The 20,280-nt window shown below is 43.3% G+C and overlaps 1 protein-coding gene across 4 annotated transcripts in view; it reads left to right on the forward strand.

The window, feature by feature from the left end:
- LOC140730756 (coiled-coil domain-containing protein 102A-like) overlaps positions 1-20,280 on the forward strand; it is a 451,176-nt gene that overhangs the window by 62,309 nt on the left and 368,587 nt on the right. For all 4 annotated transcript variants that reach the window (XM_073051621.1, XM_073051629.1, XM_073051639.1 and 1 more), the window contains exons 2-3: positions 5,240-5,923; positions 13,617-13,816. In XM_073051621.1, the coding sequence (XP_072907722.1) occupies positions 5,309-5,923; positions 13,617-13,816 (815 nt within the window). In that variant the 5' untranslated portion in view covers positions 5,240-5,308. The remainder of the gene's footprint in view (positions 1-5,239; positions 5,924-13,616; positions 13,817-20,280) is intronic.

The raw sequence follows: 20,280 nt of genomic DNA on the forward strand, positions 1-20,280 counted from the left end.
GAGATGCGAAAGTATTTAGAAGGAGTGGATTGGGACAATTTGTTTTGTGGGAAGGATGTAATAGAGAAATGGAAGTCATTTAAAGGTGAAATTTTGAGGGTACCGAATCTTTATGTTCCTGTTAGGTTGAAAGGAAAGGTTAAAAGTTTGAGAGAGCCATGGTTTTCAAGGAATATTGGAAACTAGGTTCGGAAGAAGAGAGAGATCTACAATAAATATAGGCAGCATGGAGTAAATGAGGTACTTGAGGAATATAAAGAATGTAAAAAGAATCCTAAGAAAGAAATTAGAAAAGCTAAAAGAAGATATGAGGTTGCTTTGGCAAGTAAGGTGAAAATAAATCCAAAGGTTTTCTACAGTTATTAATAGCAAAAGTATAGTGAGGGATAAAATTGGTCCCTTAGAGAATCAGAGTGGACAGCTATGTGTGGAGCCAAAAGAGATGGGGGAGATTTTGAACAATTTCTTTTCTTCGGTATTCACTAAGGAGAAGGATATTGAATTGTGTAAGGTAAGGGAAACAAGCAGGAAACCATGATGATTAAAGAAGAGGAAGTACTTGTGCTTTTAAAGAATATAAAAGTGGATAAGTCTTCTTCGGGTCCTGACAGGATATTCCCTCGGACCTTGAGGGAAGTTGGTGTAGAAATAGCAGGGGCTCTGACAGAAATATTTCAAATGCCATTAGAAACGGGGATGGTGCCGGAGGATTGGCGTATTGCTCATGTGGTTCCATTGTTTAAAAAGGGTTCTAAGAGTAAACCTAGCAATTATCGGCCTGTAAGTTTGACGTCAGTGGTGGGTAAATTAATGGAAAATATTCTTAGAGATGGTATATATAATCTGGATAGACAGGGTCTGATTAGGAACAGTCAACATGGATTTGTGCATGGAAGGTCATGTTTGACAAATCTTATTGAATTTTTTGAAGAGGTTACTAGAAAAGTTGACGAGGGTAAAGCTGTGTATGTTGTCTATATGGACTTCAGTAAGGCCTTTGACAAGGTTCCATATGGAAGGTTAGTTAGGAAGGTTCAGTCGTTAGGTATTAATATTGAAGTAGTAAAATGGATTCAACAGTGGCTGGATGGGAGATGCCAGAGAGTAGTGGTGGATAACTGTTTGTCAGGTTGGAGGCCGGTGACTAGTGGTCTGCCTCAGGGATCTGTACTGGGTCCAATGTTGTTTGTCATATACATTAATGATCTGGATGATGGGTTGGTAAATTGGATTAGTAAGTATGCAGATGATACTAATATAGGTGGCATTGTGGATAATGAAGTAGGTTTTCAAAGCTTGCAGAGAGATTTAGGCCAGTTAGAAGAGTGGGCTGAAAGATGGCAGATGGAGTTTAATGTTGATAAGTTTGAGGTGCTACATTTTGGTAGGACTAATCAAGATAGGACATACATGGTAAATGGTAGAGCATTGAGGAATGGAGTAGAACAGAGTGATCTAGGAATAATGGTCCTTGAGCCTGTGAGGTGAGGTGATTTTAGATGCTTGAGCCTGTGAGGTGAGGTGATTTTAGATCCTTGAGCCTGTGAGGTGAGGTGATTTTAGATCTTTGAGCCTGTGAGGTGAGGTGATTTTAGATCCTTGAGCCTGTGAGGTGAGGTGATTTTAGATCTCCTGGTTGGAGATTCATTTGTTTATTGAGATACAACACAAAGTGGCCCTTTTGACCCTTTGAGCCAGGCCACACAGCAACCCATCGATTTAATCCTTGCCTAATCACAGTACAATTTACAGTGCCCAATTAACCTACTAACCAGTACATCTTTGGACTGTGGGAGGATACCAGAGCACGCGGTCATGGTGAGAACATTCCAACTCCTTACAGGCAGAGGGAGAAATTGAACCCGGGTCGCCTGTAATGTAAAGTGTTGTGCTAACCACTACACTACCATGCCACTCCTGGTATCCTGTTGTGTTCTCCACAACTTCACAATCCAGCTATGGCAGTGGACTTTCTGCAGGAAAAGGGAAATGATAGGTGACAGCACAATATGGCGACTGAAACTGTTCCTCAGATGAGAAGGACTGAAGCCAACAGCTCTGTTGCTGTCATGCCACTGATGACAGTGAGGCAAAGTTCTTTCTTTTACTATAATGTTACAACACTGCCATCAATTGTTCACATGGACTTCCTGATTATGAACCTGCACGTATTTTTACAATTCCTTTCTTGTTTGCCATGCAAGTCGCTACATAAATCACTCCAAAAGTTCTCACTCCTGGAGCAGTAGCATTGTTGGAACTTGGTATTCTTGTTCCCCATTGTCTGTTCCCACTTACACCCCGATACAGGTGTTAACAGATGGAGGTGTGGCACATACATAAACAGTTTGCCTTGGCTTCTTTACGTGTCTTCCCCTGTCCATTCGTCCCTCCCCACTGATCTCCTTGCTGGTACCATCCCTGCAAGCGGATCAAGCACTAAACCTTCCACTATATCTCCTCCTTAGTCGGCATTCAGGGCCCCAAAATGTCCTTCCAGGTGCAGTGACACTTCTGTGAGTCAGTCAGGGTCACGATGAGGCCACCTTCAGATTGGAGCAGCTACACCTTGTATTCCTTCTGGGTAGCTCCAACCTACTGGTATGAACATCAGTTTCTGTAAATTATGGCAATTTGTCCCTTACCCCATCTATTCGTCATTCTAGCCCCTCTCTTACCCCTTCACTTTGCCTTATCTGGCCATCACCTCACTCTAATACCCCTTCTTCCCTTTCTCCCATGGTCCACTCTCCTCTCCTATCAGATTCCTCTTTCTTCAGCTCTTTCTCTTTTCAATTTATCCCTCCCAGCTTCTCACTTCACCCTGGCTTTCTCCCCCTTCCTTTCCAGTCCTGATGAAAGAAGGGTCTCGGCCTGAAGCTTCGACCGTTTCTTCCTCTGTTTAGATGCAGCCTGACCTGCTGAGTTCCTGCAGCATTTTGTGTGTCATTTCCAGCATCTGCAGAGCCTCTTGTGTTTATGCCTTGGCTTCTTGCAGAACTTGCTAAACTTCTACCTGCACCATAGGTCTGTAATTTAATAAAGAACCATCCAGTGCATACAGTACCCTGGATAGGTGCCCAGCTCCAAATACATTGAGCCCTAAATCCCACCCCTATCTTGCAACATCATGCTCCTGTTCTTCAAAGTTCAAAGCAAGTTTATTATCAAAGTACATATATGTCACCATATACTTCCTTGATATTCATTTTCTTGCAGGCATTCAAGGTAGATACAAAGAAATGCAATAGAATCAATGAAAAGCTATGCACAAAGGTGGACAAATGTTCAAAAGAAGGCAAACTGTGAATGCACAAAAGAACCCAGTAATGATAATAATAATAACCACTTACTGCCTGCTACGTGCGCCAGCGTTTAGGGCAACAATGAAGGTCCTCTGTCTCTGGTGGTGTTCAAGATTTCCTTCATCATGTCAGTAGCTTCTTCTCATTTTTCACTGCTGTCAGTCATGCAAGTCCCTGGCTGAGACTCAGGAATACCATATGTAGAAGGATTCTTCATTGCTGTTCTGTAACTATTCTGTTTGACCAGTCAGGTTTGTTAGCCCTGAGCTGAACCCCCGAACCTGGAGGACCGGCAGAGCACTCTTAGTTTGGCCTCTACCCTTTGACCTGTTTGGCATGAGTGACCCTACGAAGAGCCAAAACATAAATCCCTGACTCCAGCCAACATAGCTCTCCTGGTCATTGGGGCACGTAAGCCTCCAACCCCTACTACAAGGTTGTGGTCCTCTTGGAGGAATAATAGTAAATAAGTAATAAATATTACTGTGTTGGCACGTGGCCTAGTGAGCAAGGCATCAGACTAGTAACCTGAAGGTCACTGCTTCTAGCCTCAGCTGAGGTAGCGTGTTTGTGTCCTTAAGCAAGGCACTTAACAACACATTGCTCTGCGACATCACCGGTGTCAAGCTGCTTGGGTCCTAGTGCCCTTCCCTTGGACAACATCGGTGGCGTGGAGCGGGGAAGGCCTGCAGCTTGGGCAACTGCCGGTCTCCCATACAACCCTGCCCAGGCCTGCGCCCTGGAAACTCCAGGCGCAGATCCATGGTCTCTCGAGACCGACGGATGCCACCACTAATTACTGAGACCATGAGTTGTTGAATCCTTGAAAGTGAGTCCATAGGTTGTGGAATCAGTTCAGAACTGAGGTGAGTGAAGTTATTCATGCTAATTTAGGACTTATAGGATGTTTGTAGGACTTATTCCTGAACCTGGTGGTCTGGGACCAAAGACTCCTTTACTTCCTTCCCATTTCTTTTCCATTCTAAAGCAAATGCTTGTTGCAGCATAATTACTTTGTAGGGTTAATGCCCCACCGGAAAATAATAATGTTTTAGCTACAGCTAGAGTACAACTCTGGTGACTGACGTGTAGAAAGTAAACTTAATGTTTTAGACTACTGACCTTTCACTACACAGAAATGACTGATGTTAGCGAAGTAACAATGTACTGAGCAGGGAAGATGGGAGGATGAGTAAAATAAAAGGGCGATCTGTGATAGGGTGGGAGGCAGCAGACATCGAATCATGCTAGTAGGAGATTATAATGAGAAATGTTAATTTCAAATAGTGGTTGTGAATCCTTGGATTTGAGGTGAATTTATAAAGAATCTCTCTTACTTAAGGTCTGGCAACAATTATGAAAATCATAACCATTCCTTTTAAAGTCATTTTGTATTTGCAATTTCAAGATGTGCACAATACAAAGAACTAATTCAGAAAATACAGTGACTGTCTGTACACTGCTCTTGACTGCTAAGGAAGGGACTGCAAAGGGAGCGGTCAACAGGTTTTGAATTTCTGCTTGACAGGCTTGATTGAAATCAGTGTGCTGTCTAATGCTGATAAGAAATGGAAGCATATAAATCTGCAGTAAGTTTAGATGACATTTGTTCTGTGAAGTTTTATGTATTAGTAAGGATGTCAAAGATTACAGGGAGAAGGCAGGAGAGTGGGGTTAAGAAGGAAAATAAATCAGCCATGGTTGAAGGTATAATTCTGCTCCGATGTCTTATGTTTTTATGGACCAGCTTCTTGAAGCAGTTCATGATGAGGATGTCCGAGCCGTCAGGCAAAGGTTGATAGGTTTCTTGATCAGTAAGGGGAATTACAGGTTACGGGGAGAAGGCAGGAGGATGGGGTTGAGAGAGATAATAAATCAGCCATGGCCTAATTCTTCTCCTAGTTAAAACTTTCTTCCTTTTGTTCTTTCTGCAGAAAATTAAAGATGAAAGGCTTTAGTAAGTGGAAGAAAAGCTGATTGAGAAAGCATTTGAGAAAGAAATAATGAGCTCAAATCCTACCGCCAAACGAGGAGACGGGGCACAGACCCCAAAAGTTCAACAGCCTCCAGCTAGACAACTGTATGGTCAGTTTGGCCAGAGCAACCAGTCTGAGAGGATGCTGACCAGCGATTCATCGGCCCACAGTTTTCCATCTCCATCTCCTTTGCCACAGCAGCTGAACAAGCAGCACGTGGACGTGTGTAGTGACTGGGACAGCATTGAAGGTTTGTACCATCGGGAGCTGGAAGAGGTTCGAGCCAGAGCTGCGCAGATGGAGAAGACCATGCGCTGGTGGTCGGACTGCACTGCGAACTGGCGGGAGAAATGGAGCAAGGTGAGGGCGGAGCGCAACAAGGCGCGTGAGGAAGTCCGCCAGATGCGGCAGAAGCTGGAGTCGGTTGCGAAGGAGTTAGCTGCCATGAAACGAGAAAAGCAGGAGCTGTTAGAGGAAAATGAGCGGCTGAGAAGGGCGGCCAAGCCAGCAGAAACACCGTCAGCGGCTCTGGTCAGACTGGAGGAGTACGAACTCAATGCGCTGGAACAGGAACCCGTCAAAGATGTTAAAAATAATAAAAACCCATCATCCCCAAACAAATTCACTGGTTCACCCAAGAAGGTAAGGAAGACAAAAGCTCTACTTATTAATACAGCAACAATACATTGGTGTTTACAAATTACAGTAATTAATTCTACATATAATGGAACATCTTTAGGTACCACTAGTCCCAACCTCTGCCCTATGTTTTATTATAAGGCTATAAGACATAGGAGCAGAATTAGGCCATTCAGCCCATCAAGTCTGCTGCACCAGTCTATCATGGCTGATTTATTATACCTCTCAAGCCCATGCTCCTGCCCTCTCTCTGTAACCTTTGATGCCCTTACCAATCAAGAACCTATCAACCTCTGCTTTAAATATACTCAATGACTTGACCTCTACAGCTGTCAGTGGTAATGAATTCCACAGTTTCAGTACTCTCTGGCTAAAGAAATTCCTGCTCATCTGTTCTAAGCCAGTGCCACACCTTGCCCAAGGGTGTCCTGCAGGCTAGTGGAGGGAAGCAGAGCCTTGCACTTCCTTATAATGCACAATAATCAATTGTTGTCAAAGGTACTTCAACTAAACACAAGAAGTTCATTTAAGAGGGAAATCATGAGGACAAAAAAAGAGGGCATGAGATGAATCTGGCGGGCTAGGTTGGGGAAAACCCTAGGAGATTCTACAGGCATAATAAGAGTAAAAGGGTATCTAGGGAAAGATTAGGTCCCCTAATAGACTAGTAAGGTCACCTGTATGTAGAACCACAGGAGACAGGTGAGATTCTTAATGAATTTTTCTCATCAGTCTTTCACTGTGGAGAAGGTTATGGAAGCTGAGGTTTGGTGACAAATAAAATATGATGTCATGGACCATTTATAAATTGCTAAAGATGAGGTGTTGGTGGGTCTAAAGCACATTAAAGAGGATAAGTCCTTGGGATCTGACTTCAAGTACGTTCTAGGCCTCGTGGGAAGCTGGAGAAGAAATTACAGAGGTCTTTGCAGAGATGTTTGAATCATCTTCAGCCAAGGATAAAGCTCTTAAAAATTGGACAGTGGCTATTGTTGTACTGTTAACTAAGAAGAGCAGCAAACACAGTCCAGGGAGCTACAGGACAGTGAGTCAGGCATGATTAGCGGGCAAGTTGTTGGGGGGAATTCTGACAGATAAGGGTTTGGATGATACAAGGCTGTTCAGGGATAATCAGAATGGCTTTGAGCATGTTAAATCATGTCTCACAAAGCTGTTAAAGGGTTTTGAAGAGGTAACCACGAAGAGTGATGGGGAAGGCAGTGGGTGTTGTCCATGTGGACCTGTAGAAGAGAAGGACCACGGAGTAGAAGTACATAGCTCCCTGATGGTAGAGGGGATGGCGAAGAAAGCATTTGGCATTTATCAACACGTACAAACAAGCTGGATGAACTCAGCAGGTCGGGCAGCATCTGTTGAAAGGAGCAGTCAATGTTTCAGACCAAGACCCTTCCTGCTGAGTTCATCCAGCTTGTTTGCACGTGTTGATTTGACTACAGCATCTGCAGTGTACTTTGTGTTTACTATTTGGCATTTATGCTGGCCTTCAACAGTAACTATAGGAGCTGAGATGTTATTTTACAGTTGGACAAGATATTCAAAAATCAGAGGTGCAAAGGGACCTGGGAGTCCAAGTACACAATTACCTAAAGATTAACTTGCAGGTTCAGCCAGTATTAAGGAAGTTCAATGCAATATTAGCTTTCATTTTAAGAGGATGTGGTGAACTACATAGACCTGTCTGGACACGCCCCCCCCCCCCCCCTCGCTGACTGCTCCTGTGGCTCCTCTCACAGACCCCGGTATAAAGGCAATTGGAGCCTGAGCCCTGCCTCTCAGTCTCCAGGATGTAGCATGGTGGTCAATTGCTGCTTGTTGTTTCTTCCAGCCAATAAAAGCCTATACCTCGCCTTACGTCTCAGAGAGTTATTGATGGTGCATCAGAGGACTAGAATATAAAAGCAAAGATATAATGTTAAAGCATTATAAGGCATTGGTCAGACTGCACTTGGAGTATTGTGAGCAGTTTTAGGCCCCTTATCTGAGAAAGGATGTGCAGGCATTGGAGAGGGTCCAGGAGAAGTTCATGAGAATGATTCTGGCAATGAAAGGGTTAATGTATGAGGAGCTCTTAATGGCACTGGGCCTAGACTCACTGGAGTTTAGAAGAGTGGGGGGGGGGAATTCATTGAACCTTTCGAATATTAAAAAGCCTAAATAGAGTAGATGTGGAGAGGATGTTTCCAATATTGGGGTAGTCTAGGATCAGAGCGTGCAGCCTAAAAATAGAAGGACGACGCTTTAGAACAGAGTTGAGGAGGAATTCGTTTCGCTAGAGGGTGGGGAACAAGCGAGTGTTGGCCATTGCTGGAGGTGAGGCGAGGAAGAGTTGATGTGATAGGGTCCGGGCTTGAAAGCGAGGAACAAGCTGACGTTTGACCAATTTAAGTGCCAGGCCAGATTGAAAAGTGCAGGCATGGGCCGAATTGAGACAGTGGGTCCTGGGCCTGAGAACACATCAAAGCTGCAGGGCACTGGTCCAAGATCAAGGAATGACCAGCTGGTTGGCCGATTTGAGTGCCGAGCCAGATTTGGGCCTGGGAGCGAGGGGCGTGCGTCAGTGACCTGGGAAACAGCAGTGAAGAATCCTCATACATCTGAGTGTGACGGTATTCCCGAGCTTGCGTGACTGAGGGTAGTGAAAACTGAGTGACCGACATGGTGAAGGAAGCCCTGAGACCCTCCAGGGATGGAGGACCTTCATTGCTGCCCTAAAGACCAGTGGTGTAATGGGCAGTAGATAGAGCGACCATTCAGAAAGCTGATGGCAGAGGGGAAGAAGCTGTTCCTTAAATGTTAAATGTGTGTCTTCAGGCTCCTGTACCTCCTCCCTAATGGTGGTAATGAGAAGAGGTCATGTCCAGGGTGGTGGCAGTCTTTAACGCTGGATGCTGCTTCTTTTGGGTCATTACCTTTTCTACTTGTATTTTTAATTGTTGCTTTATTAATTCTGGTCTTCTTGCACGGGCTCACATCCAAAAGCATCTGAAGAGAATTTGGGTGTCGCTGACTCTACTCCTCCAGTGAAAGGGATGTTGGAAATTTCTGAACAGCGCTCGCTTTTCTGGGTCAGTGACTTAAAGTTCAAGGGCTTTCCACTGTGAATTTCACTCTCTACCAAGTGAAACTGCTTATAGTGTGGTGACTACCTTCACGGTAAAGGTAGTTGGTCCACGAACTGGCTGCCAGTGATTCATGCAAGAATGCTTTTGGTAATTACCTGCTTCAACTCAGTGACTGATTTGCTCCCCAGTTTGTACTGAAGTACATGGAAATAACGTGGCCTTGTTTTCAAATCTATCTGCCCCTGAGAGCAATCTCGGGGGTCCCGGAGTGACCGGTTTCTGTCCTCTGAACAACTGCAATGGATCTGGCTCTTGACAATATTCTGCTTTAAAGGGAACTGGTTCTGTTAGCCCACTCCTACACAACTTTTGCTTACACCCACAAAGCAGTGGAGGGAGTTGTGGGGGGGGGGGGGGGGGGGAGGAAATCCCGCCCTGCAAACTGCCTTTTCCAGAAGCTCCCTTCTGGAAAGCGCTATTAAACTAAAAACTCCATACCATCTTAAAAGTTTCTTCCCGAGGCAAGTAATCTGATCAACCATTCTAGTTGGCCCCCATCCCCCCCACTCCCTCTAACTATTGCCCCATCGCTGCACTGCCCTGCTCTGTAAACAGTTTAAACCACTTTTCATGATGCTTACATTGTAAATACATGCTGATATTTATTGATTTATGCATACTTTATTCCATATTCTTTAACCTCTAATTTCATTGGTTTAAGATTTAGACTGTATGTACTTCTTCATTCGTTATAATTGTTGAACATTCTTGTTTTTTGTTGCTTATTGCACCCTGACTGACACACCAGAGCAAATTCCCAACACTTGTAAATGTACTGGTGAATAAAGTTGATCCTGAATCATAGGCCCCACTTCTAAAGGAAGCTGCATTTTTAGATGTTTATCCAGCTCAAAATCTTTGTGATTCTCACCCTGTGATACAAGCTTTGTTTATAGTGTGGTAAATGCATAAACAGGAATGCCAAGAATACAATACAGTAATACAGGCAGAGTATGCGCTGAAATTAGAACAATAAAATACTCATGTCCAGGGACCACATTGTTATTTTTTTCCTTCCCCCCCCCCCCCCCCCCCCCATTCTGCTGTGAGTACACAAATCTGAGTGAAGGCAGCAGTGGTGGCATCCGTCAGTCTCGAGAGACCATGGATCTGTACCTGGAGTTTGCAGGGCGCAGGCCTGGGCAGGGTTGTATGGGAGACCGGCAGTTGCCCAAGTTGCAGGCCTTCCCCTCTCCACGCCACCGATGTTGTCCAAGGGAAGGGCACTAGGACCCATGCAGCTAGGCACCGGTGACGTCGCAGAGCAATGTGTTGTTAAGTGCCTTGCTCAAGGACACAAACACGCTGCCTCAGCTGAGGCTCGAACCAGTGACCTTCAGGTTACTAGTCTGATGCCTTGCCCACTAGGCCACACGCCAACACAAAGGCAGCAGTGATAAGTATTAAATTACTTAAAGACCATTGTAAAAATCCTAAGAAAAATTACCTGACATTTTACAGAGCTAGAAAATAACTAAAATGCTGCAGGTGTTGGAAGCCTGAACTAAAAACGTAAGGTGCTTGAAACACTTGGCATGCCAGGTAGCAACTGTGGAAAGATAAACAATGCTACGGTTTCATATTAAACAAACTTCCATCAGAATTGTACTGGTAGGGCCAGAGTATTCCCTTGAAAATTCCCAGCCGTAGTGAAAAATTTAGTTGAAGTGAATAATATAGATATATTTCAGAAAGCTTATGAATAAGAGGGGGAGAGAGTTGATGTGATAGATTTAGACCAGGAAAGATGGGAGGAGGAGTGAGTTAGAGCAGAAGGTCCAACATGGAGTAGTTGGGCTGAATAGCCTGTTTCTGTGCTGTCGAACCCAAATATTCCAAGTGTTAATACACAGAAAATGCCGGAGGAACTCAGATGTGATACATGGAGGGGAATAAACAGTTGACGTTTTGGGCCAAGACCCTTCATCAGGACTGGACCGGAAGGGGGAAGAAGCTGGAATAAGAATGCAAGGGGAGGGGCAGGTCATAGGTGGAAGGTCATAGGTGAAAGCAGGTGAGGGGGAAGGTGGGTGGGTAATGGGAAACTGGGAGGTGAGAGGTGGAAAAGGTACAGGGCTGAGGAATCTGATAGGAGAGGAGAGTGAGAGTTTGAGGAGGGAAGGAGGAGGGGAACCAAAGGGGAATTGATGGGCTGGCGAGGAGAAAAGATAGGGTAAGAGGGGAGCTAAAGTGGGGAATAAAAAAGCAGAGAGGGGGAAGGGGGAAAATTACTGGAAGTTAGAGAAATCAATGTTCATGCTGTCAGGTTGTAGGCTACCCAGACAGAATATAAGGTGTTGCTCTTCCAACCTGAAGGTGACCTGATCGTGGCAGTAGAGAAGTCCATGGACCAACATGCTAGAATGTGTTTGTTGCATTGAATTTAATAGTGGTTTTTCACTTTGCCTGATTTCATTTTTAATGAGGTAGTATTGTGAGTCGTTAATGGAGTAATTTAATGTGGGGAGAATAATATTACTACTACTGCACGAGAATGCTTTCTATCCAGTTTCTCTGATAGAGGACATGGAGAGAAAAATATTACTATTGCTACATCAAGTTACTTCATCAGCTACTCACAGTAGTTGCAGTTGTAGCATCTTCATAGAATTAGAAGTCAGATTCAGGAAATGTTTCTTTCTGTCATAGGATCTGTTGGACCCTGATGCCTTTGTGATCCAGAGGTTTTTCAAAAGTCAAGAATGAGGCGTGAAACTTACTGCTAGCAATTTTGTCAAGTCTTACACGAGCAAAGAAAGAACAAGAAAGGCAAAAGAAAAAGTAGTTGTGTTGTCTCATACTCTGATTAGAGAGAACAATAGTTCAGGTGATAGTAATTAACCCATGAAACAGCCAGATTCCAGTGTTGTGACACCTGCTGCTGATGGCTAAGAAGTTTCTACAAAAATACAAAAGCACCTGCATTGTAATTACGAGAAAAATCACTGAACAATTAGCTGTGTACAGGTGATTATATAAAATTAGAAGCAAGCATAAAAAAGTTAAACTACACAAAAACTGACAATTCTACATCCCAATCCAGCAGATCTGAGCATATGTGTAAAGGCTTGACCATATAATGTGATTAGAAATATTAAGCACTGTTTTCTTTAGCAACAGTATCATACAGCGAGGCATTGGTCAGAATTAATCAGAACAGCATGTCATGTGCTTAAAAATAAATTGGATTTCTTGTTAGTTAAAGGCTACTTATCCTATTATTCCTTAAAAATGATTTTAAAAATTAACTTAATAGAGTAATACTACCTGTTCATTGGTATTCTTGGATGAATAACAATAAAATCACTAAGCCGACAAAGGTTGAGACTAAGTATATTGTGAACAAAGTAGTCATGTTGAAAAGAGATTCCCAGAGGTACCACGTACTACATTCAGAAGTACCACATACAGCATTTCATTTGGAAATGTTGACTACTTTTTCCTCTCCGTGGATGCTACCTGACCTGCTGAGTTTCTCCAGCGTTTTGTGCATTACTCGGGTTTCCAGAGTCTCCAGAATTTCTTGAGTCCAGAAATACCACAGTGCTCTTTTTTGAGTTATGTGCAAATTACCAAAGCCGACAAGATAGGTGGCCTTTTGGGAACAAGCTCACTTGGGTAAAGTTTTCTGTTTGTAACACAAAGGACATTAGGCAACAGTCAGATATTTTTCAGCAATTTCCCTTACTAACACCTTAAATGACAAAGGGCTATCACATAACCTGATGGTCCTTTGAAAGTCACATTTCGGAGGCTGGAGTACTGGCAGTACCTCTCAAAGATGTGACAAGGTGTGACACAGCGAGTGCCCTTTCTATAGTTATTCCTTAATTCCGAATGGAATCGGATGTAACACATTTTTTGAGAAGTCCCTTTTTAACAATTGGAAAATACACTCAGTGGCCACTTTATTAGGTACACCTGTACACCTGCTTGTTAATGTAAATATCTAATCAGTCAATCATGTGGTGGCTACTCAGTGCATAAAAGCATGCAGACATGGTCAAGAGGTTCAGTTGTTGTTCAGACCAAACATCAGAATGGGGGAAGAAAGGTGATCTAGCTGACTTTGACTGTGATTGTTGGTGCCAGACAGGGTGGTGTGAGTTTTCCAGAAATTGCTGATCTCTTGGGGTTTTCCATGTACAAGTCTCTAAAGTTTACAGAGAGTGGTGCAAAAAAGCAAACAAAAAAAAAAAAACAGTCATTGGCAGTCTGTAGGTGAAATTGCCTTGTTAATGAGAGAGGTCAGAGAAGAATGGCCAGGCTGTTCTGTTACTGTTCAAGCCTACAGGAAGGTGACAGTAACTTAAGTAACCACGTGTTACAACAGTGATGTGCAGAAGAGCAAATCTGAATGCGCAGCACGTTGAACCTTGAAGTGGATGGACTACAGCAGAGAAGACCATAACTGACTCCACCCCTGCACCTAATAAAGTGGCCGCTGAGTGTATTCCAGTAAAACGAGGTTTAAAAAAAAATAATGCTATCTCTTGTTATTTCTATTATAACTATGGTTAATGCTGTAAAGATTCCATGTGGCTTATTTTCAGGATATTGATATAATTGAGAATATACTAAGAGAGAAACAAGATGGAGGAGGACAAAGTCTGGAGTCTTCAACCATCTGCTCGGAAAGACCCAAGCATCTGCTGGAAGATACTCTGCAACCTTTTGAGGACGACTCCATTAAAACCATGGCTCTGCAGTTTCGTCTGGATGAGTCACAGAAAATCCTGCAGAAAGAAAGAGAGTAGGTGAAAGCTATAATAATATTATTGGTGCTCTTTCGTGCTTTAGATCTGAACGTTACACAGTCCAGCAGACAGCTGGACTGCTTGAAGAATGGTTCAGATATGTGAGTCATATTCAGGAAGTTTTGTGAGTGATATTTGTTGATGGCTTGTCAAAATAACAGTAGTGTCAACCACAGAATGCAGTCGTGGAAAGAGATGTATATAAATCCTTGGTCCAATATGCAGATGGAGTGGTCTAATATGTTTATTATGTGTTGGATAACTGTATAGTTTGTTTGGTTAATAAGTTATTTATCAACACGCGATTCTACAGATGTTGGAAATCCAGAGCAACAGCCACACACACACACACACACACACACACACACACACACACACACACACACACACACACACACACACACACACACACACACACACACACACACACACACACACACACACACACACACACACACACACACACACACACACACACACACACACACACACACTCTGCTAGAGGAACTCAGCAGTCCAGGCAGTATCTATGCAGAGGACTATAAGCAGTTGACGTTTTGGGCCGATACCCTTCATTGGGACTGGAAAGAAAGGGGGAAGAAGCTGGACCACAAAGGTGGAGGATGGAGAAAGACTACAAGCTGAGAAATTATATGTGAAACTAGATGAAGGCTTCCACCCATCGTCTCCCTCACCTGCTTTCATGCATCACCTATCAGCAAGTACCCTCCCTCCGCACTTTATTCTGGCTGCTTTCCCTTTCCTTTCCATTACTGGTGAAGGGTCTCGGCCCAAAACATTGATAGATTACTCAAAACCCTGAGCTGAACACTCAATGGCAAGAGGGGAAGGAGTGACTCAAGAAGCCATTGTGACAGTGTCTGTCTTGTTGTGGAGTTGGGACTTTCATGGGCATCATAGACCTGATGTGTCAGGTACCACTGAACAGGTCACCCATTTCTTGTTGCACACTGCACCGATATTCAGCGCTGATGGGATGGGGGGTGGGGGAGTCCAAGAGCTCAGTGTTGGGGGTTGTAGGGATAGGGGCTCCCAACCTTTTTTATACCATGGACCAATACTATTAAGCAAGAAGAAGGCTACTCATTGAGGGAGGGGGTTGCAAACGTGGATAGGTTTTCGCTTATCAATCACAGCTTTCTTGGGCAGGGAACATACAAGAATGAATTATTTATATTTGTGTGTCAGAGCACTGAGGCCACAAGGCGGATTTGGCATAGAGGCTAGGGTCCTGGGGTGACTGAGGGCAAGGGCTGGGGTTTGATTCATCTGAGAAACATAAGTTCAGGGAGAAGGTGTCTGACAAGAGTAAGTTAACTGTACTGATTTCATAACCTATGGACTCGCTTTCAAGGCCACATGGGTGTAATTGGGCAGTGTAGGCTTGTAGGACCTGTTACTGTTATAGGACAGCATCTCTAAGGAAGACTCCACAATTCATGTCCTCGGTATTACTTATATATTTATTTATTTATCTATTCATCAGTTAACCAATTAATTAATTTTTGTATTTGCACAGTTTGTCTTTTACACATTGGTTGTTTGTAAGTCTTTGTAGTTTTCATTGATTCTATTGCATTTCTTTGTTCTTGTGAATACCAGCAAGAAAATGAATCTCAGAGTAGTATATAGTGACACATATATACATTGATAATAAATTTACTCTGACCTTTGAAGTTTGAAGAGGAGGCAAATAAATAATGGGGACATACCTGTGTTAATATTAGCTCTGATTCTGGAATGGTTCAGGAGGACTTGGAAAATTGTAAACGTCACTCCGTTCTTTAAGAAGGGAGGGAGGCAGAAGAAAGGACGTTATAGACCAGTTTTCCTGAATTCAGTGGTTGGGAAGATGTTGCAGTCCATTATTTAGGATGAAGTTTCAGGGTACTTGGAGACACATGCTAAAATAGGCTGAAGTCAGTATGGTTTCCTTGAGGGGAAATGTTGCCTGACAAACCTGTTGCCATTATTTGAGGAAATACCAGGCAGGATAGACAAAGGAGAATCAGTGGATGTGGTGTACTTGGATTTTCAGAAGGCCTTGGACAAGGTGCCACACATGAGGTTACTTAACAAGATAAGAGCCCGTGGTATGACAGGAAAAATGCTAACATGGATGAAGCAGTGGCTGACTGACAGGAGGCAGAGAGTGGGAATAAAGCTTGGATGCCAGTGATTAGTGGCATTCTGCATGGGTCAGTGTTAGAACTACTTATTTTCACATTACTGATCAATGATTTAGATGATAGAATTGATGGCTTTGTGGCCAAGTCTGCAGACGATACAAAGATCGTCAGAGGGGCAGTTAGTGTTGAGGAAGCAGGGTCTGCAGAAGGACTTTGACAGATTGGGAGAATGGCAGATAAGTGGCAGGTGACATATCAATCTGCAATATGGCAGAAGGAATAAAGGTGCAGACTATTTTCTAAACAAGGAACAAATTTAGAAATCAGAAGTGCAAAGGGACTTCAGAGTCCTTGTATAGGATTCTCAATAGTCACTGGTAAAGAATGCAGTGTTTTAACATTCAGTTCAAGAGGACTAGAATATAAAAGCAAGGATGTATAAGGCATTGATGATTAGACTGCACTTGGAATATTATGAGGAGTTTTGGGCCCCTTATCTTAGAAAATATGTGCTAGCATTGGAGGGAGTTCAGAAGAGGTTCATAAGAATGAGTCTGGGAATGAAAGGGTTAATGTATGAGGAGTGTTTGGTGACTCTGGGCCTGTACTTGCTGGAGTTTAGAAGAATGAGGGGAGATCTCATTAAAACCTATTGAATATTGGAATGCCTAGATAGAGTGAATATGGAGAGGATGTTTCCTATAGTGGGAGAGTCTAGGGTAAGAGTGCACAGCCTCATAATAGAGCAGGGGTTTCCAATCTGGGGTCCACAGATGGAAGGGGTGCATGGCATTAAAAAGTTTGGGAACCCCTGAAATAGAAGGACATCCCTTTAGAACAGTGATGAGGAAGAATTCCTTTAGCTAGAGGGTGGCAAATCTGTAGAATACATTGCCACAGACAGCAGTGGAGGCCAAGTCATTGGGTATATTTAAAGTGGAGATTTGTAGATTCTTCATTAGTAATAGTGTCAAAGGTTATGCAAAGAGGGCAGGTGAATGGGGTTGAGAGGGATAAAAAAAAATCAACCATGATGGAATGGCAGAGTAGGCTCAATGGACTGAATGGCCTAATTTTGCTGCTTTGTCTTATGGTCTTGTAGAATATGTTGATATGATGCATCAGTAGTGATACTTCCACATACCTCATTATTGCACAATACACAAAGTCAGGCCACGAGCAGAATCACTTTGCAAAAGCCGGAAATCACGTGGCAATGAAGTGTTGTCAAGACCGTCTGTCTGTGAATGAACTACACCAGACCTTGCTCTATGGCTATGCAAATTTCCACTCTTGCTTGAGTCACTGTCAAGAGCCTCTGTTAGAGTACTGACATAATTCTACGCGCACACAGAGCAGAAAGATCATATTTCCTGCACTGATGCCAGATGAAGTATAGAAGTGTAATCCCAAAATGAAGTAACAGCTTGTCTTCATCCAAACAAAATCAGTTTAACTGAGGAGATTCAACTGCGTGTGGTAATTCTGAAGTTTGATAGTTTCTTAGAGCTTTCTTCCAGATCGATTATTGTATTTTATATACATTCATCTTTGCATCCATTACTATGACATCAAAATCTGTAACAGAGAAAAGAACTCCCACAACTGCACTTAGTTAGACATTTACAAATCATAAAGATATGATCAATAGCTTGTTGATTTCAAATTGAATTTTAAAAAATGTAAGTACATGAAGGAATTGTAAGAATTAAAGTTTAAAGCTTGAAACAAATTTATCATCAAAGTACGTATGTCACCATATACAACTCTGAGATTCTTTTCCTTTGGGCATTCACAGAAAATACAAGGAAACAAGTAAAATTTTAAAGATTGATAATAACAAATAAATAAGCGGTAAAGAACATAAGGTGAAGAGTCCTGGAAAGTGAGTCCATTGGTTGTGGGAACAGCTTAGTGATGGGGCAAGTGAAGTTATGCCCTCTGGTTCAGGAGCCTGGTGGTTGAGGGATAATAACTGTTCCTGAACCTTGTGGTGTTGGTTGAGAAGAAAGCATGGCATGGAGAGTGTTGGTCGTTGACGATTGATGCTGCCTTCCTGTGACGGGTCCGTGTAGATGTTCTCATTGGTGGTGATGGGCTGGGCTGTATCCGCTACTTTTTGTAGGCGTTTCCATTCTAGACCGTGGTGCAAGCAGTCAATATACTCTCCACTGCGCATCTATAGAAGTTTGTAGATGACTTGCCAAATTTTGTAAACTCCTGAGAAAGTAGGGGTGCTGCCGTGCTTTCTTTGTAATGGCACTTGCATGCTGGACCCAGGACGGAAATGATTGTGATTGTACGTACTCCATTACAGAGTCATAGAGTAGCACAGCTCAGAAGCAGGCTGTTCGGCCCATCTAGTCCATGCCAAATTACTAACCTGCCCTGTCCTATTGCCCTGCACCCAGATTATTTGCCTCTATACCCTTCCCATCCATGTACCTATCCAAATTTCTCTTAAATACTGAAAATGGACCAGCATACACCACTTATGCTGGCAGCTCATTCCACACTCTCACCACCTTCTGAGTGAAGAAGTTCCCACTTATGTTCCCCTTAAACATTTCACCTTTCACCCTTAACCCATGACGTGTTCTAGTCTCACCCAACCTCAGTGGAAAAGTACTGTTTCACTTTACCCTAACTATACCCCTCATAATTTTGTACACCTCCGTCAAATCTCCCCTCGTTCTCCTTAGACTCTGGCAAATAAAGTCCTAACCTGTTCAACCTTTCCCCATAACTCAGGTCCTCAAGTCCTGGCAACCTCCTTGTAAATTTTCTCTGCACTCTTTCAATCTTGCTGATCTCCTTCCTGGGCACGTTACTCTAAATTGGACCTCACCAACGTCTTGGACAACTTCAACATGTTTATTCTGAACATGGGTGTGATAGTTATATGGTCACCTGTACAACTTGGTCAGTGTTTTGGTGCCAAGCATGCAGACGGGACACATTAGCAACTTCGGCAGATGAGAAGTCGTTATTATAGGGAATGATTAGGGTCACTGATCACTGGAAAGGATCATATCCCACCTTTCCTCATGCCCATCTCTGGTAGAAGCTCCGACTGCGATTCACCCCTATCGTTCTGAGTGAACCACGGCACAGACTTCATTCCCTCTCGCACTGACCCATGTCTGAGCAAAGCCATGGATGTAATCAGGTCTAGAGTCCCCGGCCATGTCTTCCACCTTGTTCCTGAGTAGCATATGCAACTTTCCCTGTTTAGTTCCCCCCACAGCCTTCAATGCACTGGAATTTTCAGGCCATGGGTTCAGTTGCCTTCTCTTTTGCATTGTGGGAGTGGTGACCAGTAAGTACCTCAAATTGAGATTCACTTCAGATTTATGCATGAACATTGTGCTTAGTAATATGAATTGTATTAAAACGTTGTATTCCCTCCAGAGCTATGTAAAACACACACCGCAGAGCAATGTAAAATTACTCAATCGGACAGACTATAAGTGATTAATTAAAAGTAGTAGTTGGATCACTCGAGTCGAATATGGTATTTTCCTAAGGAGTTGTTTATCGGTGGGTCTTCAGGTGGCTGTAGATGCTGATCTGCCCCTTCGGTATGTGCAGGGCTTAATCTGGGGGTGGATTCCATTACTGGAGAATGCCTGCGTGTGACTTTGTTTAACGTGTGGAGACTGATGCATGAGCTGCCAACACACTGTCCTTGACAGAGCGGAATCAGGGTCTTGTGTCATGGAATGCAAGGCGACTGCAGACCCTTCCTCTGCTTTCACTGCCGTTCTGATGTCATCATCTTCCTCCCGTTCCATCTCTGAGGTTTTGTTTGGAACCTTCCCCACCTTACTAGGAATCGAGCACTAGATAGCTTAATTCCAGACGACGTCACTCTCGGGATCTCAGGAGCTCACGAGCCCCTCCACCACATCAAGCTGACGACCCTCGGAGAAGATGAAGTGTTATAAAGTGATGCAATCGGAAGACAAGCGATTAATAAGAGCTGTTTGACCTTCTGGTTGGATGTTACTTGTTTTAAATATGCGGAGCATCAGTGTTGGGAATGTAGCTGTGTTTTCAATTAGCAGGTATTAAAATTTCATAATGCCTAAAGCAACAAATGAATCTGATAACCAGTGTCTGTAACTCATATATGGAATGCCTAGCAGCTCTCAGAAAGGACCATGCAACATTCTGCTTTCATGAAGACTCTAGACCTCAGGACAATTCTGTTTAAATTATTCTCATCAATTTTATTAAAATAATAGTTCTAAGCATCATGGGAAATGAAGAATTAGAAAGCTGAAGGAGGGGTAATATTACACTGGGGA

Source organism: Hemitrygon akajei, chromosome 1 (assembly GCF_048418815.1).
Source record: "Hemitrygon akajei chromosome 1, sHemAka1.3, whole genome shotgun sequence".
NCBI lineage: Eukaryota > Metazoa > Chordata > Chondrichthyes > Myliobatiformes > Dasyatidae > Hemitrygon > Hemitrygon akajei.